The 26,056-nt window shown below is 38.9% G+C and overlaps 1 protein-coding gene across 3 annotated transcripts in view; it reads left to right on the top strand.

Moving 5' to 3' along the window:
- The first annotated feature begins 3,654 nt into the window (after nt 1-3,654).
- SYT14 (synaptotagmin 14) overlaps nt 3,655-26,056 on the top strand; it is a 245,136-nt gene continuing 222,734 nt past the window's right edge. The window contains exons 1-3 of one of the 3 annotated variants that reach the window (XM_023248113.2): nt 3,655-3,836; nt 17,980-18,027; nt 18,582-18,786. Coding sequence is in view for 2 of the 3 variants with exons in the window: in XM_023248111.2 (XP_023103879.1) it covers nt 3,824-3,836; nt 17,980-18,027 (61 nt within the window). In the remaining variant the exon portion in view is untranslated. The remainder of the gene's footprint in view (nt 3,837-17,979; nt 18,028-18,581; nt 18,787-26,056) is intronic. The other 2 variants (XM_023248111.2, XM_023248112.2) reach the window with 2 other exon arrangements.

The following is a 26,056-nucleotide window of genomic DNA, read 5'->3' as shown; positions in this document are numbered from 1 at the left end:
TCCGCACAACACATGGTGGGGAAAATTGGGTAACTGCTTGAACTATGTGTTTGGAAACTATTTTGCAAATAAACTTATTAATAAAGAAGAATGAAGAATTTATTTTTATATATATATAATTTATTGTCATGTTAGCTAACATACAGTATATACAGTGTGCTCTTGGTTTTGGGGGTAGATTCCGTGATTCTTTGCTTACATACAACACCCAGTGCTCATTGCAACAAGTGTTCTCCTCAATGCCCATCACCCATTTTTCTCTCTCTCCCCTGTCCCCCACATCAACCCTCAGTTTGTTCTCTGTATTTAAGAGTCTCTTATAGTTTGCCTCCCTCCCTCTCTGTTTGAAACTATTTTTTCCCCTTCCTTTCCCCCACGGTCTTCTGTTAAGTTCCTTAAGATCCACATATGAGTGAAAACATATGATATATCTTTCTCTGACTGACTTATTTCACTTAGCATAATACTCTCCAGTTCTAACCATGTTGCTGCAAATGGCAGCATTTCATTCTTTCTCATTGCCAAGTAGTATTCCATTGTAAATGGAATCTTTTCATGTCTTCTTTATCCATTCATCAGTTGATGGACATTTGGGCTCTTTCCATAATTTGGCCATTGTTGAAAGTGCTGCTATAAACCTTGGGGTACATGTGCCCCTCTGAATCAGCACTCCTGTATTCTTTGGGTAAATTCCTAGTAGCACTATTGCTGGGTTGTAGGGTAGTTCTATTTTTAATTTTTTGAGGAACCTCCACAGAGCAGCTGCACCAGTTTGCATTTCCACCAACAGTGCAAGAGGGTTCTCATTTCTCCACATCCTCACCAGCATCTGTTGTTTCCTGAGCTGTTCATTTTAGCCACTCTGACTGGTACGAGGTGGTATCTCAATGTGGTTTTGATTTGTATTTCCCTGATGATGAGTGATGTTGAGCATCTTTTCATGTGTCTGTTGGCCATCTTGAAGTCTTCTTTGGAAAAGTGTCTGTTCATGTCTTCTGCCCATTTCTTCACTGGATTATTTGTTTTTTTGGGTATTGAGTTTGCTAAGTTTTTTATAGATTTTGGATACTAACCCTTTATCCGATATGTCACTTGCAAATATCTTCTCCCATTCCATCGGTTGGATTTTAGTTTTGTTGATTGTTTCTTTTGCGGTGCAGAAGCTTTTTATCTTGATGAAGTCCCAATAGTTCATTTTTGCGTTTAATTCCCTTGCCTTTGGAGATGTGTCGAGCAAGAAATTGCTGTGGTTGAAGTCAAAGAGGTTGTTGCCTGTTTTCTCCTCCAGGGTTGTGATGGTTTTCTGCCTCACAGTTAGGTCTTTCATCCATTTTGAGTTTATTTTTGTGTATGGTGTAGGAAAATGGTCCTGCTTCAGAAGAATGAAGAATTTAAAAGGAAGCAGTTCTTGAATATCCCCTAGTGCATAAAGGTATATAGACTAAATAATTTAGAGGTACCAGGTGTAAATTAGAAAAAATAATGTCAGTAGGTAATCAGTAAAATAAAAAACATTTATGTATTTTTTGTAAAGATTTTATTTATTTTGTATGTAAACTCTCCATCCAACATGACCAAGAGTCATATACCCTATCAACTGAGTCAGCCAGGTACCCCAAAATGTAAAACATTTAAATTGTAATGTAATTGTAAGTATCAAATTAAAAGTATCAAACCCATAGCATACTTCAGAAATAGGATTGTATGTATAAGAAGATAAATCTCAATTCCAAATGGCAGATAAGCAAACTTAGCAGCTATATGAATGTTGGAAAGTGAAGGTAAGCCATATGATATTGTCCATGACTGGTTTCATAGAAAATTTCCAATTAGAAATTTGGAGAGCACAGTTTTTTGTTTTGTTTTGTTTTGTTTTAAAGGTAATGTTGGCAAAGGGAATTCTGTATTCTAATCTGGGGGAAAATGTCATCAGTGCTGAATAGCCTTGGCCTAAATTCCTGAATTTAACAAGTTTAAAGCTCAAATGCACCACACATGTACAAATTAATTTCCTGAGCAAACTATGGTGATATTAACCTGGGCATGGAAGCTCACACAACTTGGTTATATATATAGTAACTTGTGTGTTGGTGATGAAATAATAATAATTAGGTCTTTCTGACTTTCCATATGAAATTCTTAAAAAGGTTGAACAATTGGATTACTCAGAGCCAGTCAGAAACCATAAACTCAGAACTGTCAGTTTCAAGTTCAAACACATGCTTTAGAGTTCAAGACATTTTTAAGGGAGGTTACCTGGAGAAAATATCTTTGGCACTATACATATTTTACCTATATTTCATAGATAATCTGTCTGTCTCTCTCTCTCTCTCACACACACACACACACAGCTTTCCTGAAATATGGACGTTTAAATATTTTCTGGGTACAATTTGTTCCTTAAATAACAACTCTTGCTTGTAGCCTGCTTTTAGTATACAGTTCCTGGTTCAGTAAATATTCACTGAATTAATGAAAATGGTAAAGAATGAATGTCTAATTGAACATAAGCTGTGACTGAGGGAGGGATTATATAAAAGCAATGAAAGACAGTTCTGCTCTAGATTTACAGTCCAACCTCACTTACATAAGTGCAAAATCTTTTCTTCTTTGTGTCAGTCCCCAATATAGCTATTTGGCGCTAGGAGTTATCATTTTCTCTTCATTTCAGAATCAGTTAAGTCCATATTCCTCAATGTTGTTGATTGTCCAGACTCTCAGTACCAAATGAAGTTGGGAATTGGGTAAATGGTTGAGTGGTTCAAGTACTTTAGGTAAAAAATGAAGGGGCTAAGTGTTGCTGTGTTCTAGATTGGCCTGTAACTGTTCATAACACCCACAGGTTTGTAGATTTTTTAAAAAGCTGCATGTGACATGCTTTTCAGGCCCTTTATCAAAACTGTCTGATCCCTACTTTTGTATGGCCTCAAGGTGGGTTTATAATGTGGAGATAAATATCAACTCCTATTTCCAAAGTGGAAACCAAGCTCAGGGTAGTGGCAAGCTTTATCAGAAATGTGTGCGTGTGTGTGTGCGTGTGACAGAGACAGAGACAGTGAGAGAGAGAGAGAGAGAGAGAGAAAGAGAGAAACAGAGATAGGGGGAGCGCAACGGAAGCTGCTGTCCTTAGGATGCCTTTCTCCTGTTTGCTCTTTGCCAACTAGCTGTCTCTTCACCCCAGAGCAGAGATCTGAGGCGAGTACTTGGCTGATTCAGGCAAAGCAAAGCAAAACCAAAACAGACCTTCAGATTACCTAAACAAGGAGTCATTGGGTGGGAATCCCCGAGCCCAGTCTTCAAGCGAGGAGACCTGTCCATGGTCCTGACCACATCCTTTCCCTACTCTCCTCCTTCTTCGGCTACGGATGCTGCCAGCACCCGAGATGCGTACGCCTCCGCCGTGGTCCTGGGCCCGGGGAAGCCCCGGGCCAAGCGAGTCGGAGCCTCCTGCACATGCTCAGTGCGCCTCGGGCCGGTCTCTGGCGAAGGTGCCGGGGCTCCCCAGACTGGGCACCTATTTTGAATCCCGGCGCGAGGCGCTGTGGGGGTGGCGGGGTGGGGGCGGGGCGGCGTCACGTGCCGCCAGCGGCGGCGGCAGCCCGGGAAGGTTCCATTTCTTCGGCGGCCAGCAGTCGGACGCTCGGGGCGCCCCTCCTCCGCCCCGTCCCAGCCCGCCCCGCCCGCGGCTCCCCTCCGGGCTGCGCAGCCGGGCGTTTGCGGGGCCTGCCCCGCCCCTCTGGCTGGCGGACTCCGTGCGTCTTCCGCCCGCACGCCGGCCCGCCGCCCCCGCCATCCAGTTGGTGCGGTCCATGGCGAGCACATCATGGCGATTGAAGGTAAGTGGAGGCCGGCCGCGGTGAGGGAGGAGGGGGAACGCCCAGGGAGCGGGGCTCCGAGGCTCCCGGGAGGCCGTGGCGCGGGTGGGGCGCTTGCCTGCGGGAGGGGAGCCGGCTGGGGAGGCGCAGGGGTCCAGACCGCGTCTCGGGAGACGGGTGGGCGGAGCGGCGCCGCGGGTCCGCCCGACTTGCTCCGGCCCTGGCGGTCCAGTCGGCCTCGGCCCGGGGCCCGGCGCGGGGAGGAGCCGGTGCGCCTGACAGGTGCGGTGCCTGGCGGCGCCGAGTGGGGCTCCGGTGCGGCCCTGCAGAGCCCCGCGGGACGGGCCCGGGGAGCGAGGGACCGCGGGGCTTAGCCCCTTCCATCGCCCACCCCCCGTACCCCCTCCTCCGGCAAGTACCCGCTTTGCTGCCAAACTGGAAGTCCAGTTTTGCTGTCCCAGTCCTAACCATTCTTAGTCCCTGCTCTGGAGCTGACGCTGGACCGCACTCTTCGTCCATTCCCCTCTGCTGCTGTTAGGGGGCTAGGAAATTTGGGATGAAGTTAATTTCCGCAAGTGTTTTTTCCCCTAACACTCAAAACTGCTTTTTCTCTGGGAAAGAGAAGTAAATACATCTGAAATAACAAACGCACGCTCTTAGAATCCTGCGTGTGTATCAGTCCACTAAGTGTTAGTGTCAACAATACTCGTATTTTCGAAATACTTAGTGTTTACCACCTAGCCAGATGAGGTAGTTGCCATCAGAGTGTATTTTCTTCTTGTTCCATGTTTTTGGAAGTGTCTGTATTTTGCTTTGCTTTTAAGGAGGATATTGTGAAAATTAGTATCACACGGCTAGGATGTTTATGTGAAAGACTGCACCATCTTCCAGCCTGTGTCCTTCTGAGCTTAACTCAGACAGTGAAAGTAGTTTGTAAAATTTACCTGGGTGCACGTCCGTGTGTACAGATTCACATCATCTGTACAGATGTTCGAGGTACCTTTGGCTGTATCCTCATTAGCTCAGATTTTATGTGTGTTCCTCGTAAACAAAACTTTTCAGAGCACTTCCCATCTTGGTGACTGACTCATCACCAGTAACATGCAGCTCTGGGGGTTCCTTTTTGTCAGATCCTGCATCCTCCAAAATAACTTTAGCTGTGTTTATGCTTATTTAAGAGATTCTACCTATTATATGCAAGACACGCATTTCAGACACATTCACACATTTCAAATAGCTACTTTAGCCAAAACTATGGCTAGCACTGGGAACAAGATCTATTTCATAACCTTTGATATTCCTGTTACCCAGAGTGGTACTTTCAAACTCTTTTCCTTATTGTACTTTTTACTAGAGGTTAAAAATCCAGCAACCAAATCCACTGATTAATGTTTCGTACTTTATTTCCCCAACCAGTTTGTGGTAGTATTTCTTAATGATGTGGTAAAGCTAAAAAGGTTTATGCGGAAGGTATAATAGCATCTGGATATGATCTTGTAACTTGTAATTTCTTGATATATTTTAGTTTTTCCTCTTTTTCTCAGTCTTTCCTACCCCACAGTTAAATGTGATTGATTCCTTTTTTTATGTTAACTGATGGCATTTTGTTCTGCCTTTTACTACTAGTATGTTTAAGGAACAAGATTTTTGAAATTCTCCTAGAGATTCTTCTGTGTTTTAGATACTCTCATCGGTTTTTTAATACTTAAACATTTGTCAAAGTCTTCTTAATATAAAGATTGGAAATTATACTTTTTCTAGTTTGGTATAGAGACTAAAGTTAGTATTAGCATTTCAAATAAAGATGTCAGGTCAGGTTAGTCTAACTGTGCTGTTTATTACATACCGGAACACTTTTTTTTTTTAATTGTTTTTAATGTTTATTTATTTTTGAGAGGGAGAGAGAAACAGAGCTTGAGCAGGGGAGAGGCAGAGAGAGAGAAGGAGACACAGAATCTGAAGCAGGCTCCAGGCTCCCAGCTGTCAGCACAGAGCCTGACATGGGGCTCCAACTCATGAACCGCAAGATCATGACTTGAGCTGTAGTCGGACGCTTAAAACCAACCGAGCCACCACCTGCCCCCCGCACCCTCCACCCAGCACATTCCCATGCTGTTTTTTTTTTTTAATTTTTTTAATGTTTATTTATTTTTGAGACAGAGAGAGACAGAGCATGAACGGGCAGGGGGGTGGTGCACTGAGAGGGGGAGACACAGAATCTGAAGCAGGCTCCAGGCTCTGAGCTATCAGCACAGAGCCTGATGCGGGGCTCGAACTCACGAACTGCGAGATCATGACCTGAGCTGAAGTCAGAGGCTCAACCAACTGAGCCACCCAGGCACCCCTCCCATGCTGTTTTATGAAGTAAAATGAACTCTGGATGATGGCTTTGTACTAGAGACATTTTAGGATTTTAGTGGCCCAAGGGGGCATCTCATTCAACCTTCTTCCCAATGAAGTGGTTCTTAAAACATTCAGTCCCTTCATTCACCTGTTAATTCAGCAGACTTAATGAGCACTAGCTGTACTCAGTGTTCTGTGCTGGACTCTATGGGGCCATAAAGATGACTAAGACTGCACTCCTTCCCTCAAGGAGCACATGTTCTAGTTGGGGAGACAGATAATTTTAGTCATGTAATTACAATACGGTGTGAACAACAAAGGATGAATCATCTTTTGTATAAAAACACTCAATGGGGATGAATTTATTGAACTCATGTGCCAGTGGACATTGAACAATGTCTGCCAAGTGGAAGTATAATTCTTACAGTTCATGAGGTCTTTGAATTTGACCAAAAACCTGCCATTCAGTAACTTCTGTCTAACTACTACTCCTAGATCTGCCGTTTGGAGCAATAAATTAAAAGCCCTCTATTCCCTATATACATGACATCCCTTCTGCCATTTGAAGACAACTTTTGAACACTTTCTAGACAGAATAACCAGCTCTTCCTCTGGATGGTGTATAGTTGTATGTATGTTTTAAAGTTTGAAATGAAATCCATTCCAGATGGGTTGCTGAGTAGCATACATTTAAAACTGTTCTGCCATTTCTTATCTTGTGCATAATCCTATTAATGTAGCTTAATATTAGCATAGCCTTTTTGGAACTGTATGTTGGCTCAAGATGAGGTTGAAATGAACCAAAACCATAGAGTCTCTTTCACCTGGACTTCTTTCACATCAGGTGTCTTCAGTCCCTTGCATAGCAAACCGGTGTTTTGACTCAAAGAACAGATCATTTGTATCTGTTAAGCATATTCTTCCTAGCTCTGGCTCCACATTTTAGCCCTTGAATTTAGATTTTTAAGTACTGAGGGTTACTTTTATTTCCTCCTTTATGTAAAACCCATATTGTACGTACTAAGTAATCATTCACTTCCTCCTTTTATCAGAAAGTAAGTGCTAGTCAGGACTCAGACAAATATACGATGATGGTGTTACCACACTGATCTAATATAATTCCAGTCAGAGGTAAAGAAGTTAGTTCTAGGGGTGCCTGGGTGGCTCATTCAGTTAAGTGTCCAGCTTCAGCTTAGGTCATGATTTCATGGTTCGTGAGTTTGAGCCGCATGTTGGGCTCTGTGCTGACAGCCTGGAGCCTGAAGCCTACTTTGGATTCTGTGTCCTCCTCTCTCTCTCTCTCTCTCTCTCTCTCTCTGTCTCTCTCTCTCTCTGTCTCTCTCTCTCTCTCTCTGTCTCTTCTCTCTCTCAAAAATAAACATTAAAAAAAAAAGAATTTAGTCCTATCTTTTTTTTTTTAATTTTTTTTTTTAACGTTTATTTATTTTTGAGACAGAGAGAGACAGAGCATGAACAGGGGAGGGTCAGAGAGAGAGGGAGACACAGAATCTGAAACGGGCTCCAGGCTCTGAGCCGTCAGCACAGAGCCCGACGCGGGGCTCGAACTCACGGACCGTGAGATCATGACCTGAGCTGAAGTCGGACGCTTAACCGACTGAGCCACCCAGGCACCCCACCTATCTTAAATTAAAGTACAATTTTGAGAAAGCATTTTGAAATATTGAATAGTTTACAGATCCTTATTGTTACCCTAGAGGTCTGGTGGTAATCATGTTGGGAATCATTGGTCTGCTCTAGCCTATCAAGACCTATAGTTTTCATCCAGTGTATTAATTCTTGTAATGTTGGCCTTTGTCAGTCTGGCATTGTTAACCATTTCCTGTGTTTAGGAAATTGTCTCCTCTCTCTTGATTACTTCTCAGTCTTTCCTTCATCTTCTTTGCCTAATGTTCTTTGTGTTTCCATTCTTTTTTTTTTTTTTTCAATGTTTCTATTTATTTTTGAGAGAGAGAGAGCAGGGGAGGGGCAGAGAGAGTGGGGGATAGAGGATCCGAAGCAGGTTCTGTGCTGACAGCAGAGAGCCTGATGCGGGGCTCAAACTCAGTGAACCATGAGATTATGACCTGAGCTGAAGTCAGACGCTCAACCGACTGAGCCACCCAGGTGCCCCTGTGTTTCCATTCTTAATCCTGTTCTCATCTTCTCCACATACTGCTGTAATTGCACATATTGAGTAATTTTGTAATTACTTGTTTATAATTTGTCTTTCCTGTCAATTCCAGAAGGTAATATCTTCTTCATTTTTTTACTCCTTACATTTTACACAGTATCTGAGTATAGTATATAGTCCACAAATATTTTTTGAATAGTTATAATGGAATTCTGTAAATTATAGATGTTGATTGCATTGATTCCCAGATGTATTTGACCAAAAATCTGCCATTCATTAACTTCTGTCTATCTACTAGTCCTTCTAGTTCAGCTTTCTGGAGCAGTAAATTAAAAGTGCACTATTAATTCTTGTGATGAGAACCGAGTGATGTATGGAAGTGTGGAATCACTATATTGTACCCCTGAAACTAATACTACACTGTATGTTAACTGGAATTTAAATAAAAACTTAAAAAAAATGAAAAGTGTTGGGGCGCCTGGGTGGCTCCATTGGTTAAGCATCTGACTCTTGGTTTCAGCTCACATCATGATCTCACAGTTGGTGGGTTCAAGCCCTGTATCAGACTCTGTGCTCTCCCCCCCACCCCCAAATAAGTAGACTTTAAAAAAGCAAATAAAAGTGCACTGTTAATAAAAGCACACAGAGTTTTACTAATTTATATTATCAGATAGTAGCTAGATATCATGGGTGTTCCACAACAATCCAAAATATTTAGTTTGGGACATTCAAAATGTCCTAAAGTTGTCATCACAGCCACCACATCCAGTTTCTGTATCCCCACTCTATGCAAATTTACCATCTGAGTGTCATTTTTAAGTAACCAGACATCTGAGATAGAAATCTGGAAATCAACCTTGTCTTAAAATTCACCCCCACATCTTGTTGATCACTAAGTCCTGCCAAGTCTACATCTCAAACGAATTTATGATGCTTCGTGCTTATACTTTAGTTTATTCCCCCTCATTAAAGGGCTTGTATTAGTTTCCTAGCTATTCTTGTTAGCACCAGTTTTAGGGTTCCTTCCAACCCATATTCTGAACTGTTGCTAGTTATCTTTGTAACATATAAATTATTTAAAACCTCAGGTTAGAGCAGGCCTTTAATGATCTGACCTATGCCCCTCCTTCCCTCACTCCACATTTTTCTGACTTCCATAGGATTATCAAAATAGAGGTAAAAGTACTCACTGTTATTGTTAATGTGCTGTATATCAACGTTAACTACTTTACCTCTCTGGGTAACATTTTTTAAAGTTATAAAAGAAAACTATATTAGAAAGAATCTGTGTGTGTATGTGTGTGTGTATGTATACCTTTTATTCATAAGGCACTTTGTCGTTTACCACACACTTCCACATACGTACTTCTTTAATCATCAGTACAATTCTGAGGTGCTTTTGAAGGTTTGTTGTGACTCTAAGATTTCCAAGGCAGAATTTGGACTTTTGAAGTATCGAATTAAGAAATCCCAATACAAACATGTTCTGCTACAAGTCCTGAGGGAGAACATCACACTCCTTTCCTACTTTCCATGTTATTGTAAGAGCTCATTAGGATGTAATGGGGGATGATAGAAAGTCATGCCTGTCTGCAGTCTGTGGCAGAATGAGACAGTTTATCGAGCAGTTTATTTCTGGAGGATTTACAGTTCAGTGTAACCAATGATATTCCTAAAAGGGATATTTTGACTTTCGGCAGGTATAAAATTCCTGATGTTTTGCAGAGATTTAGGATATGTCTAGATGTGAGGTATGTTTGTTCAGAGACCTCTCTCTGTAATTACTCTTGAATAATTTACAGTCTATTTAAGGTTTCTGTCCTAACTCACTAAACCAAATTAGAAAAAACCTAGGGAACATTAGAGAAGCAGTTGCATTAAGAAACATTTCCTTTTTTCATTGGTTTAGGTAGTGTTAGAACACAGTGGCACAGGCCGGCATAGAAAGCCAGAGAACCACATGTTGGCTTATTTGTTTGTTGAGTAATGCTGCTTGCGTTATTGTTTTCTTTAAAGTGATTGTAGTGTTTGTCCATAGCATATGTGTAGTAGCATAGTAGACTGTCTTCGAAGATTTCCAGTTAGCTGACTTCATTCTTTCCTCCACTCCCAAGTCCTACCTAGTTTATACCTAACGTGACAAGCCTGTGGGGGAGAACGTCAGATTCAGCAAACTACTGTCAATGAAACATTGTAGACTTTTGAATAAGATAATTATGTGCGTATTTCGTATGTATGTGTAGTAAAATCTTAATTGAAACCTAAAAAATTGGAACCCTTGATTGACTTTTTTTTTTAAGAAGGAATAGTGACAACGCAGCAAACTGTCATCAGGAATTTGTTTATTTAGGAAGTTATTTAAAAACAAACTTCTAAGATCCATATGTACATTCAGAACATTACAGTTGTAAGGCTGTATTAGGAGTCATCAGGAGATAGAGGATTTTAATGAAAAATTATCTTCAGCATTTTGAACTTACTAATACAATAATGCATATTAGTAATTTTAACAAATGAACTGGTGGAGTAGTCAAAACACAGGTGTTTTAAGTAGAAAATTAAGTAGAATACCTTTTTTAAGTTTTTTAGATTTATTTTTGGGAGACAGTGAGTATGCACCTGCAAGCAGGGGAGGGACAGAGAGGGGGGACAGAGGATCTGAAGCGAGCTCTGGGCTACAGCACAGAACTCGGGAACACTGAGATGGCCTGAGCCAAAGTCGGTCGCTCAACCAGCTGAGCCACTCATGCTCCCCAGTAGTATGCTCCCTTTTTTTTTGAGCATATACTTATTCAGGGATTTATGGTGTTATCTTAATGAGCATCTAAACAGTCAAAAACTTAATTAACTTAAAAACTGAAGTAAAAGTGGCTCAGAAGTAGGAAAAATGGGTTATGTTTGTGAACAATAAATTTACTTTTATAAGATAAACTTGTACCTCCTGGAAAAAAATTATTGAATAAATTTATAGGAACTTATATGGATCAAAAGATATACTTAGCAAGATTTGCAAATTATAAAGTACTCTAAGATATTGTTATGAAAAGAGGTACACTTGGTTGTTCTGTGTGATGCTGGAATGGTGCTGAATATATGTCTCAAAACTTAGGCTATGGTATAGGAATGTTATAAATAAAAAGAGTTTGTAAAAGTAAATATAGGAAGGACTTATTCAGGGGCGCCTGGGTGAATCAGTTAGTTAAGCATCAGACTCTTGATTTTGGCTCAGGTCATGATCTTATGGTTCCTGGGGTCGAGCCCTGTGTTGGGCTCTGCGCTGACAGTGCAGAGACAGGGATTCTCTCTTCCCTCTTTCTCTCTACCCCTCTCTCAAAATAAATAAATAAACACTTTAAAAAAAGAGAGAAAATACTTATTCAGATTATTTTAACTCTAGTAATTGAGTAGCAACAATAAAAAATAAAAGAATTCCAATTTGGGAGGATAACTCCCAGAGGACTGGAGGCCCAAAAGTTTGTTGTTGTTGTTGTTATTTTTAAGAAAATTTCTAAAAAGAGGATAAGTTAAGAAGTATGAGAAGATTAATGTTTATTTTGGAATATTTACACAGGAGAGTGTTTGAAATTAACTGGTAACTAATGCTGTAGAAGAGAAGAAAACATACAGAATCTTTTCTGTCTCTAGGCATAAGTCTAAGTTTTCTTTGAGTTTTGTCCTTGTGAGGAATGCAAAGGGAATTAACATTTTTTGGTGCTCACCATGGGCTAGGCATCATCTATCCATTATCACAGTGTGGACGGCAAATGCATGGCACTGTTCTCGGTTTCTCCTGTAGTAGTCATCTGTTTCCTTCAAGTGTCTTTTTAACATCTCCCTACCAAGTATCAACTTTGTTTCAGAATCCTCAACATTGCCCTCCACCCCATGCCAGCAGCTACTTTTAATAGCCCAGAATTGGTATACGATAGGAAAGCTATTTTCCATCCTGGAGTTAACTATTATTACTACTTTACAAATGTGTTTAGTTATTTTTATTTTTTCTTGCAGGCACAAGGTTTACAAAGACAATACTAGGTGATGCTGACTTGAAAACTGAAGCCTGACTCAATTCAGAAACCATGGTCTTTCCATAATACTGTGCTTTCAATTAGGCACCAAAATTGGTATCATTCCTTGAATAACTTAATTAGGGTTAAAACTGAAAAGTATCTATAGATTAGTGACTGTGGTCTAAATGAGTTAAATTGGTTGGGGAAGGTGGTAGTTGGCAACATTAACAGGAAATATTTAACATTTCATGCTTATTATATATAGCTATAACAATTAGCTGTAACAGTTTATCAGTGTAAGCTAGACATTAATTTAATTTTGACCACTTTAATGCATGTGTTTTGCTGATCTTTAGATAAGGTAGAATTTAAGGTATTTCTAAAGTAGCCTTGTGCTGTTTGAGAAGTTAATATTGCCTGTAAATTGTAGTGACTTAGGTTATTGGTCAAAGTTAGCATGGTAGACAAAATAAAGTCAATTTCAGAAAGGACTCCTAGATCCATTTTCAATGAACTAAATCTTTGGGTTTAATTGCATTTTTGTATACCTGGCCATATTTTGATGGGACTAGAGCATCACTGCATATTTTCCTTCTTTTTTTTTTTTTTAAAGTTTATTTATTTATTTAGACAGCAAGTGTGTGCGCACGCACAAGCAGAGCAGCAGCAGAGAGAATCCCAAGCGGGCTCTGTGCTGTCATCACAGAGCCTGACATGGGGCTTGATCTCATGAATCCGTGAGATCATGACCAGAGAGTAGAAATCAAGAGTCAGATGCTTAACTGAGCCACCCAGGCTCCCCACATGTTTTCCTTATGTAGGCATATGGAAAAGTACATACTTTGTAAGTCCCTATCACCCACCTCGTCTCCACTTAAAAAGAAATTCCTAGTTCCCAGGCACACTCTCAATCATGTGTCCATTCATACACAAACACACACATGCGCACATTCGCAGCATGTATGTATGTGTGTGTGTGCCCATACACATCTATTTCCTCTTACACTATGTACTTACGCCAATTGTAGAGGATTCTGCCAGTTTATATTATGCTCCTACATGGGTTTGCCTGAGGGAAAAGATGGTAACTTTGACTAAGCTTGTCATTTTCTATCTCTCATTTCCATGTTGCTGAGATGATTATTTCAAGAGCAATGCTGGTATTATCTCCAAGAATAGTTTTGAGAAACTGACTTGTATTTTAATTACCTGAGAGGGTTAGAAAACAATTACATAATTTTTGTTTTATTTGTAAAAGTGAAGAAAAATTGATATTTAAATTTCTTACTGTGTTAACCCTAGTGTACTAATTATTTTTTCTGGCAATAAACTAGTGACCCTGGGCAACTCTACTTAACGTTTAGTGGTTCAGTTTGTTTATCTGGATTGAGCTAGACAACTTTATTTCTGACTTCTAGCCTTTTTATATTCTGTCATTCTGTTATGGTCTCCAAGTCTTCATTATTGTTATGTCTTTGAAGTAAATTTGATGTCTGAAAATTTTTATTTATATGAGTTCATTTGGGGGATAATTATTCATTTTAACAGAAGACATCTCTTTCTAAAGAGATTGGCTAGGGGTGCCTGGGTGGCTCAGTCGGTTGAGCGGTTGAGTGTCTGACTTCAGCTCAGGTCATGAACTCGTGGTTCGTGAGTTCAAGCCCTGCGTCAGGCTCTGTGCACAGAGCCTGGAGCCTCGTTCGAATTCAATGTCACCCACTCTCTCTGTTCCTCCCCTACTTGTACTCTCTCTCTCTCAAAAATAAATAAAGATTAAAACAAAATTAAAAAAAAAAAGAGATTGGCTAATTTATTACATTAAGTACTCATTCCTCCAAATTCGTTCAGCCACTGCAGAAAACAGCATGGAGGTTCCTTAAAAAATTAAAAATAGAACTACCATGAGATACAGCAGTGCCACAAATGGGTATGTATCCAAAGGAAATGAAAAGAATATATTGAAGAGGTATCTGTGCTTCCATGTTTATTATAGCATTATTCACAATAGCTAAGATAAGGAAACAACCTGAGTGTCCATCAGCGGATAGATGGATAAAAATGTGGTGTATGTATATACAATGGAATATCTCTCAGACCTAAAAAGAAGGAAGTCCTGCCAACATGGATGGACCTTGATTGAAGGCATTATGATAAGTGAAATAAGTCACTTATTTCAGTCACTCACTACAAAAAGACAAATAGTGGGGCGCCTGGGCGGCTCAGTAGGTTGGGTGTCCGACCTCAGCTGTGGTCATGATCTCATGGTTTGTGGGTTCATTGGGCTCTGTGCTGACAGCTCAGAGCCTGGAGCCTGCTTTGGATTCTGTGTCTCCTTCTCTCTCTGCCCCACCCCCACTCATGCTGTGTCCCTCTCTTTCAAAAATAAGTAAACATTAAAAATAAAAGACATAGGGGAAGGGGAAAAAAAGTTACAGAGAGGGAAGGAGGCAAACCATAAGAGACTCTTAAAAACTGAGAATAAACTGAGGGTTGATGGGGGGTGGGAGGGAGGGGAAAGTGGGTGATGGGCATTGAGGAGGGCACCTGTTGGTATGAGCACTGGGTGTTATATGGAAACCAATTTGACAATAAATTTCATATTAAGACAAAAAAAGAAAGAAATTCCTTTAAATCCAAAAAAATAAAAATAAAAGACAAATAGTGTATAGTATCACTTAAATGTGGAATCTACCAAAGCTGAACTTGTAAAAACAGAGAGTGGAATGGTGGTTACCAGGGTCTGGGAGATGTGGGGGAATTGGAAAGATGTTTAAGGGAAAAAACTTGCAACCTGTAGATAAATAAGTCCTGGAGATCTAATGCACAGTATAGTGGTTTTAGACAGCAATTCTGTGTTATAAACTTAAAAATTGCTAACAGACTAGATCTTAATTGTGACTACAACAAACAACTGGTAATTATGTAATGTGATAGAGGTGTTAGCTAATGCTATGGTGGTAATCATTGCGATATGTAAATGTATCAAATCAGCTTGTGCATCTTGAACTTACACAGTGTTATATGCCAATAATAGCTGAATAAAAATAATCATTCTTCTATGTATTTGATATACAAGTAATCATTCTTCTATATATTTGATATACATATTTGTTATATATGTATCTATACATACATATATATACATATGTATCTACCTCAAAAAATCATTCCCCTTATGCATTATACTCTCAAAATCAGTAAACCACTTTTTGAATTGCCACCATATCTAAGTCAAGCTATGCCTACAATGACTTGCCTTTTGCTTGCAAATTTGACTCACTTGGAAACTTTTCAGATTTATTTTTAGAGATTTTAAAACAAGGCATAAAGTTTATACACGGTTCACTATCTCTGATTGAAAAAGTATTTAAGCCTTTGACTCTCAAACACATACTTTAAAACATACACATTTAGCATATAGAATGCATATTTTTTCCTAAACACTCTTACTGGTCTCAAAAAGGATTGAAAACCAAAGGAATATCGATTTCATGGTCCAGTAATATAGTAAATTTTATTTAGCTTTCTGTGTTTCTTCTTTTGTACTTTTAAAAGGGAGGGTTTTTTTTTTTTGTTTTTTCCTAAATTTTACTTTATTGCCTGGCATTTATTTGTCCTTAATATTCCTTTCCATTTCAGTAATAATAGTGATTGCTCTTGACTTCCACATGTACATCACTGAGATCTCCCTTGTTGGTTAGAATTTTTGGGACAAATATCAGGAAGAGTAGAGCACAGTCTCACTTTTTCTAGTTATGTGATTTTTGTGCTACTTTGACACATTTGACAATTATCTATTGGCTGTAAATTTAAAATATAGTAATTATTTTACTTAGTTTTTTATTTATGAAGTTCTTTCATTTGATATAGATGAATCGAATAATTTAAAAGCGGGAGTTAGCTTTCCTTGTCATTTTATAGTTTTGAGAAAAGTCTTAGGTTCTAATAGTTTATGTTACTGTTAATAGTTTTATGTTACCATTAGCACTTAGGCTGTACAAACTATGCGCTTATATTTGAGATTAGATGTGTATACTAAAACCTAACTGATTTGCATTAAATATGGGGGAAAGTCTGGTTTTTTTTTTTTTAATGTTTATTTTTGAGAGGGGTGAGGGGCGCAGAGAGAGAGGAGGACAGAGGATCTGAAGTGGGCTCTGTGCTGACAGCAGAGAGCCTGAGATGGGGCTCGAACTCACAAACTGTGAGTTCATGATATGAGTGAAGTCGGATGCTTCACTTAACTGAGCCACCAAGGTGCCCTGAAAGTCTGGTTTTAAATACAGGCTTTAACAAGTACAGTCTTATGAACATGAATTAAATACATAAGGCAAACTAAGTTGTAGGTGTTATCTTCTGGAGAATAGGCCTTAATGACCATATAAAAAATATTTTTATGTAGCCTGTGAAAACATCAGTGATGGCATCAGCATAGTTATTTTATTGTTGTTACATGATTCTTCCAAATCTCTTGAAAGTAGTTTCTTCTGTAATTTGGTAAACATTCTCCTTCTAGTTTTTGACTAGTGTCTTCTCAATATTAAAGATATGTAGTATACAGTTACAGCTTGTTCTTGCCCTTCAGCAAGTAATCAGTGGTTGCTCATTGGTAATATTCTAATTAGTAAGGACCCAATGTATTTACACTGAGATTTGCTGAATAATAGGCATTTTATAATCAGAGCTTTAAGGTAGGTATTTCTTCTTGCTAAGTCTATCTTCCTGATAACTGGTGATTAGTCTATAGTGTTGATAATAATCACAAACACGGCGTTGTTACAACCAAATTAGAATGTAGATCTAACCTACTTTAGCAATAGAAATACTGTTTTCTGGTTTTTTACCTTGCTTCTCAGATGACCTACTTTTTTTAGTGGATATCATGGATTTTACCTCATGTTACTGCTGTAAGATATTTCTGTTTCTTATAACTTAACTTTTGTAATGAGCTAAGATTAAATTATTTAATATTTCTATTATGCAAAGTTTAAACATAATTCACAGCATAATTATAAGGTCATGCATATATAGAACACTACAAAATTTCATTTAGCTTACATTCATTTAAAGTAGGGGCATTCTGTTTCAGAATGAAGGAATATCTATTTCTACAGTGACCAATAATATTAATTTTATGATAGAATACTTTTTATATTAATTATACTCAAAGTAAGCTTTTTGTTAAATTTGTTTTTATCATCCTATTTTTTAAATGTATCTTTTTACAGACTTATAAGAGTGGGTAGCTGAAGAATGGGGAAAGGTTACATTTCATTTTATACCATGTATGTGATAAACTATAGTGTCTTTACAAGGTTGGTCCCTCCATAGTAATTTACCTGTATATATTAAACCTCAAGTACAAAAGTGGGTCCTACGGTGTTTCTTCTAGGTGGTGTGAAGAGGTACTTAGGAAATGGCGATATGATATTTGTTCTTGAGAAGACTGCCATTTAAAAATAACATACTTGAATGAAGTGTCTTCATTCCAAGACTTTATAAGATCTTAATTTATGGGTTCGGGAAAATTCCAAATATAGTTATATAGCTGAGTTTAAGGAAAATTAGTAACCTTTTTTCCCTGAGGTCATTGGTAGAAGCTAATTTAAAACAGTTCTTTGTAATAGTCACATTCACATTATGTCCTCTTTTTAACTTCTAACAAATTTTTTTTTAACAGGTGGAGAAAGAACCTGTGGCGTACATGAACTGATCTGTATTAGAAAAGGTAAGTCAGTCCTCTGCATGGATATTCAGATACAAAATGGACACTTCACAGTGTATGTTAAATTTTAGTAAGATGTTAGATAATTTGGACTTAGAAAGTATACAGTTTAATAAATATTAACTTTTGGGGCGCCTGGGTGGCTCAGTCGGTTAAGTGTCTGACTTTGGCTCAGGTCATGATGTCATGGTTTGTGGGTTCAAGCCCCATGTCAGGCTCTGTGCTGACAGCTCAGAGTCTGGAGCCTGTTTCGGATTCTGTGTCTCCCCCTCTTTCTGCCCCTCCCCTGCTTGTGCTCTGTCTCTCTCTCTCTCTCTCTCTCTCTCTGTCTCAAAAATAAAAAATAAAAACATTAAAAAAATTTTAAAAATATTAATTTGTTATTTTTATTAGACTTAAGCATTCATAAAGTACCTGTTGTTTGTTATGTGGTTATTGAGAGTTGTTACTTTATGTTTAGTTTTGTTGGGCTGATAAAGCCTGGTTTCTTAGCATGTTGGTTATTAGACATGGTGCAGAGGCAAAGAATGGAGGGTTTGATTTTTGTTCCCTTTCAGAATCTGGAATCTGAGTGCATGCTGATCTCCCATTGACTTCTGTTCTATTACTGTACCCCATCAGAGAGATGTGAGGAGTTGGTTGAAATTCAAATCGGGATCATGTCCAAAGACCACAACATCCTTTGACACCAACAACTGTCTGTGCTTCCTTAGAAGGAGCCACCTGACAACTGGGTGGTTCAACAAGGTGGCCCCAGGAAAGGTAATTCAGTTATTAGGTGGGAGGAAAGCAATCAGGTATTCTCTAGATTTGGAAGAATCAGGAGAACCTTGGGAGTCCCCACACACATGAGTAATCCCAAATCGGTGACGTGCTGTGAGGAAAGGAAAAGGTATACCTGGGGAGGTCAGGGGAGGAAATCCTTATAAATTCCATACTCTTTTCTATTTTGAAGCTTGGGAGACTTTATTTTTCTTACATCTCTCTTAAAAACTGAATTCGCCCTCCCGAGTCTGGCCAACTAGCAGCACTTTTGTCCCTAATATTTCACCCTAAGGAGGTTTGAGGCGGTGTCAGTATTTGTATTAGGTGAGTCTTCCTGGCATGCCAGGAAAATTGAGCATATTTTCAGTAAGTCTTCAACAGGTCTGAAAGCCTCAGCTTGTTTAGAGTTGAAAACAATTTATAATCCTTTGTAGGGGAATTTGTGTGAACATTATTGACGTGGTCACGCTATGGTTTGTGTGTCACTGCCTGTGATTGCTGTCCATTTAAAAACAGTCTCCTTCCTTGATTAAAGTGTAGTTTATCTATATTACCTTTCTTCTGGTAACACAAAGGAGAAAATCGAAGTCCATTCCCCGAAATCTCAAATTTTTTTATTACGGTGTTCATGCTATCATCATTGTTGATTTGTACTTCTTACCTAAAATGAGAGAGAGAGAGGGGACAAATGTGTACATTGTTTTCTTCCTCTAGGTCAACATTTTGAAATCTTCTTCTATAATACATTAGCCCAGAAATTCTGAAGATGTGGTAAATAATTTTACAGTTATTACCTTGTCCCACCAAAACTTTTTAAAACACAGAACTTATTTGGCGGGACAGCAGAAGACACCGTACAAAGCAGTTGGAATCAAAAGCTGTTAAAGCTGGAGTCAGGTGAAATGAGGATCAAGACAGGAATAGAGACAGCTAGAAGAGAGGAAGATAAAGGCTCAGAGGGTCTTTTGTGACTACAGTGGGAACCTAACGCTACAGTGCAGAGAAGAGAACAGATGGGATAGATGATGGTCTGAACATACCTTTTTATTATGGTTCTTCTTTTACTCTTTATTGCTGTCTCGATTCCTGTCCACATAATGCTTTGCCCAGATTTCTCTCCATTATAATAGTCCAGCTTTTTCACTTCGTCCTGCTTTCCTATGGAATTTTAAGTATGTGATTAAAATTTCGAAAAATTATACAGCAGCCATGTCATGAAAAAAGTGTCTCAATCTCTGTGTATGTCCTCAACATCCAGTACAGTGCCCTATCTCAGTGGATGGATGTTCCATAAATATTTAAATATTTCAAAATTAATGCTCAGAGCTGAAGCTTTTGCACTTTAAGCTGGACTTTCATAGAGTAGAGGATATGGAGGTTAAATGAAGTAGAATAATTGTAATTAGTATCAGTGATTCTGGTAAAATGGCATCTCTCATGACATATTCAGCTTCTTTTTACCTGTTTGGCTGTCTGTCTCCTTTCTGGCTTCTTTCTTCTGTCAGACCTTCAAATACCAGAATGTATCAGAGTTTGGTCCTGGGCTTACTTCATTTTTCCATCTTTTCCTTCTGTTTGATTTTATTTAGTTTTCTCTTAAATGCCACACAAATGTATCCATCCAAGGTGTCCTTGAGCTCCCGGTCTTACATCCCCTACTTACTTGGTACTTCTATCTGGATGTCCGTCAGAACAACAACTTGACATGTCGAAAATGCAAGTCTTGGTTTTCTCACGTGAGTCCATACCTTCCTCAGTCTTCCCCATCTCAGCAAATAAAAAAACAGTCTATCCAGTTGCTCAGGTCCTAATTTAGGAATAGCTGCGTATTTCACTTTGTCTTTCCCATTTAATATATTAGCCAGCTCTGCCATTTCTGCCTTCAGAATTTTAAACCATCCTCTTTTTCCCATCCTGCTGTTATCATTGTAGCCTGGGTTCCTATCTTTCTTGTCTACACAACCGTAGTAGTTTTCTGACAGGTTTCCCTGCTTCTACTCGTATCTCCTTACAGTACATACCAATGATGTAAGTATAAATCAGGTTTAGGGGCTCCCAGGTGGCTCCGTCAGTTGAGTATCTGACTCTTGATTTTGGCTCAGGTCATGATCTCGTGGTTCATGGGATCAAGCACCACCCCTGTTGGGTTCTGTGCTGACAGCAGGAAGCCTGCTCGGGATTCTCTCTCTCCCTCTCTCTCTGCCCCTCCCCTGCTTGCATGCAGGCTCTCTCTCTCCAAATAAGCAAACTTAGAAAATATATGTATGTATGTATGTGTGTGTGTGTGTGTGTACGTATATTATATGTATGTATCAGGTTTACATGTATTGAATCTATATCAGGTTTTTATTAAATCAGGTTTTAAATGTATGTCCACTTTTGTGGATTTCCATTATACCTGGAATAAAATCAAAGTGCCTTACCCTGATCTACAAAGCCTTATGTTGTATTATCAACTCAAAGTCCAAAACATCACCTAAATATCATTAACTCCTCATCTAAAATCGTTTGTATCAGGTATGGGTGAAACTCTGGGTATGATCCATCCTGGCTTAAAATTCCTGTCCATCTGCAGACCTGTGAAACTAGCAAACAAGTTGCCTGCTCTCCAAATACAGCGATGGAAGAGACATAGGATAGCAGTTATAGACGTTGCCACCCCAAAAGTGAGAGAATGGAAGGAGGAAAGGAGTCACTGGTACTAAGCAATTTTGAAATGCAAGTGGGAAAAACCTGTAAGTTTCGTGGCCTGGAAATAAAACTCAGCCTGAGGTCTGAGGCTGTCTACCTTTTAGGTTTAAGACTGTACCCTTGGAGTCATCCTTCCTTTTTCTCGGAAGGTAGCATATGTCTGCACTGGTTTTCTGCCTGTAGGATTTGGGGAGGCCATTAGTCTTTCATTTCGTCTTCTTGACCCTTTCAGTTCAAGCTGGCAGTGATTATATATACTCTCAAAAACCTCATGAGTCTTCTCATTATGTCATGGGGATTCGTTCCTTTAGACAACATGCCTCTCCACAGCTCTTTCCTGGATAATTCCATCTCCGTACTTGGCTTTTACTGAGATGGCAGGGGAGATCCATGAGTCATAAGTCTAATCTCTCTGGAGAGCCCTCTGTGTCACTGAATTTGTTCATTTTGAGGCACTGGCAAAAGGTTGTTTAGCTACACCCTTGGCTTTGTCTCCAGAGCATGCTTTCTTGACATTGAGTACTTAATTTTAGCATAATTTACAATCTGGATAGGCTGAGGATTTTCCAAATCATGAAGGCCTGGCACCTTTTTGCTTATAAGTTCTCTCAATTTATCCGTTTTCTCCCAAGGTTTACTATAAGCGGCAGGCCCCCTTTCAGCACTTTTCTTTGAAATCTCCTTAGCTAAATATCCAAGTTCATTGCTTACAAGTTGTAATTTCCATGTAACTATAGGACACGATTTAGCCAAGCTCTCTGCCACAAGGATCTTGTTTCTCCCATTTCCAATAACATGCTCTTCCTTTCCTTCTGACCTCTCACCAGCAGCACCTTTAACATTTGTTTCTACAGTGGTCACTTTATGGCTGATTAGGTGTTCTAGACCTAAGACAGTATAGGCTTTTTTTCCTACTACAGTCCTTATTTTTTTCTGTCTTCACTAGCAGAATCATCATTAGAATCCATATTTCTATTAAAAGGCAATAAATATTTCTCAAGACAATTTAGGCCTTTGCTGTCATGCTGCTCATAATTCTTCAGACTTCTCCCCGTTACCTAATTCCAAAGCCACTACCACACGTTACACGTTTGTTACAGCAGCACCCCATTTCCAGGTACTAAAGTCTGTATTCGTTTCCTACAGCGCTGTAACAAATTACCACAACTTTGGGGGCTTAAAACAACGCAAGCTTATTCTTTTACCGTTTGGGAGACCAGAAGTCCAAAGTCAGTTTCACTGGGCTGAGGTCAAGCTTTTCTTCAGGAGGCTTGAAGGGAGAATCTGTTTCCTTATCTTTTCTGTCCAGGGCTGCTTACATTCCGTGGTACACATGCTTGCTCACTCTCTCTCTCTCTCTCAAAAGTATATAAACATTAAAAAAAAATTAAATGCATTTTTAAGCCCAGATAAAAGTTAGGGAACCATCAGTATTAAAAATACAGAAGGTCAGGGGCGCCTGGGTGGCTAAGTCGGCTAAGCGTCCGACTTCGGCTCAGGTCATGATCTTGCAGTCCCTGAGTTCGAGCCCTGTGTCGGGCTCTGTGCTGACAGCTCAGAGCCTAGAGCCTGTTTCGGATTCTGTGTCTCCCTCTCTCTCTGCCCCTCCCCCATTCATGCTCTGTCTCTCTCTGTCTCAAAAGTAAATAAACGTTAAAAAAAAAATTGAAAAAAAAATACACAAGGTCATCAGGGAAATGCAAAATCAAAACCATGTTGAGATACCATTCCGCTCCCCCATAGGATGGCTAAAATAAAAAAGACAATAACAAGTGTTGATGAAGATGTAGAGAAATCGGAACTTCATATGTGGCCGGTGGTATTGTGAATTGCTGCAGCCACTTTGGAAAACAGTTAGGCATTTCCTCAGAAAGTCAAACATAGTGTTACCAGATGACCCAGAAATTTTATTCCTAGGTGTGTAATCAAGAGATTTGAAAACTTATGTTCATACAAAAGCCTGTATTGTAATAGTCATAGCATCATTATTCATAATAACCCAAGTGGAAAAAGCCTAAATACCCGTGAAGTGATGAATGAATAAACCAAATGTGGTATATCCATATCATGGAGTATTACTCAACAATAGACAGGAGTAAGGTATTGGTGCATGCTACAATGTGGATAGACCTTGAAAACATGCTAAGTGAAAGAAGGCAGACATAAAAGGCCACATATTATATGATTCTATTTATATGAAATGTCCAGAATAAACAAATCCATAGGGACAGAAAGCAGATTAGTGGTTTCCGGTGGCTGAGGGGAAGAGGGAATGGAGGGTGACTGCCGAGGGGTACAGAGTTTCTTTTTGGGGTGATGAAAATGCTCTGAAATGAGACAGTGGTAATGGTTGCACAGCTCTGCAAATATGCTGCAAACCACTGAAGCTTGTACACTTAAAAAGGTTGGCATTTACGGTGAATTATGTATCAATAAAGCCATTAAAAAAAAACAGGAACTGAAAACTAGAGCTGTAGATTCATAGTCATAGACTTCTCATATGGTGGCCAATACTTAACAGGTAAGGTAGATACTGTGTGACTTTTTAATCTACCTAGAAGGAGGTACTTGGTGTCACTTCTGCTGTACTGTGTTGGCATATAAGCAGTTACAAGCCGGCCTGGGTTCAAGGGGAGGAGAGTCTTCATGGGGATAGTGCCAAAGAGTTTGTAGCCGTTAAAATAAAGTCACTGCCATATATGCTTAAGTTAGAAAAAAAAGAGAATGAAAATTTATGAGAAGACGTTCAGTGCAAGAAGTTAGAGCTATCTCATAAGCTCAGAGAAGTAGAAAGAAGGAATGACTACAAAGATGGCGATGCAGTAAAGATCAACAGAACCAAAATGCCAGTACTTTGGAAGGTATGAGCTAGGTCTCTAGCATGGTTAATTAAAGACAAAATACAGAAGCCACACGTACATAATGTTAGGCTTATAAAAGGGGTATAATTGCACTTACCAGTGAGCTTTAAAAAAATCTTAAAAGTATTCACGACTTTTTGATGACAAACTTGAAGTTGTAGATGAAATGGACAATTTCAGAGAACAATATAATTTAAACTAATAGAAAAGTTAAATTAATCATAAGTGTTTTTTTTTCAGGCAATTGCCATTCAGTCTTCAAAGAAAAAAGGACCCAATCTTATAAAAACTTCCAGAGACTGAAAGAAATGGAACATCCCCCCCAATTTATTTAATGAGACTAAAATATAACCTTGATACCAAACCAGAGTTAGTACAGTACGAGAGGGAAATACATACCAATCTTAGTTAGAAATCTAAATGTAAGTGTTAGCAAAACAAATACTGCAATGGTTGAGGAAAACATACAAACATATGACAAGTTGGACCATCCCAAGAATGTTGCATGTGAATCTGTTCATAAGGTTTACCATGTTAGTCATGTGAGCATCTCAATAGAAGCAGGAAAAGCATTTGATAAAATATATTATCATTTGTAATAAAAGCCTTTATACTAAGAATATAAAAAAACTTCTTTAACCTAATAAATGACATATGTCAAAAATAGGTAATAAACCAAATACTTAATGATGAAATATTAAAAGCATGAGTGTTGCTACTCAGCCTCATACTGGAGATCTTAGCTGGTACAGTAAGCCAGGACAAAGAAATAGTAAGTATAAGTTTAAAAAGGAAGGGATAATGCTAATATTATTCATAGGTGATATTGATTACGTAGAAAATCCAGGAGACTCCAGGAGACTCTATAAACAAATTACTAGACTAAGAGAGTTCCATAAATTTGATTAATACAAGATCACTATATAAAAATAAGGCACACTTTTATATATAATAGACAACAAACAATTAGAAAATGCAATAAAAGAAGATTCTTAGAGTATTGTGATAACTGTAATATAGCCAGGAACAGATTGAACAAAAGATGTGTATGACTCTTACGGAGAAAATAAAATGCTTTATCTACAGACATAAAAGAAAATATGTAAATAAAGAGATAAATAATTTTTATGGGTAGAAATACAGTATGTTTAAATTGGCAGTACTCTCCAAATTAACCTATAAATTTAATGCAATTCTAACCTAAAACCCAACAAGAATTTTCAGGGAATGTACACGTTAGTTCTGAAATGTATATGGCAGAGTACATAGCCAAGAATAAACTAAGATAGCTTTGAAGTAAAGGAACATAGTAGGGAGGTGGGTATATATTAATTAAAATATTCATTTGGTTGCTTTATCAGAGATCAAGTGACTGAACAAGAAAGGTTTTTTCTCTTTTAATGGAAAAGGCTAAGCTGATAGGATAGAGGTGGGTGATTCTACTTGTTGAGCTGCTTCTGTCTTCCTGTGATGGGCCCTAAAGTGTTGTGTTCCTTGGCATGTTTGAAGTTCCATGTCCACCTTCAGTCACCAGAACGGAAGGGGAGAAAGTAGCTCTTTTATTTATTTGTTTATTTTTTTGAAAGCCGCTCTCTTTAAGGATGTGATCCAGAGTTGCAAACAAATGACTTCTACTCACGTGTCATTGCCCAGATTTTAGTCACATGGCCATACATAGCTACAAGGGAAGCTGAGACTAGTTCTGCCAAGTGTCC

This window comes from Felis catus, chromosome F1 (assembly GCF_018350175.1).
Source record: "Felis catus isolate Fca126 chromosome F1, F.catus_Fca126_mat1.0, whole genome shotgun sequence".
Lineage (NCBI taxonomy): Eukaryota > Metazoa > Chordata > Mammalia > Carnivora > Felidae > Felis > Felis catus.
The sequence above is the reverse complement of the archived record's forward strand: the minus strand, read 5'-3'. Positions and strand labels throughout refer to the sequence as shown.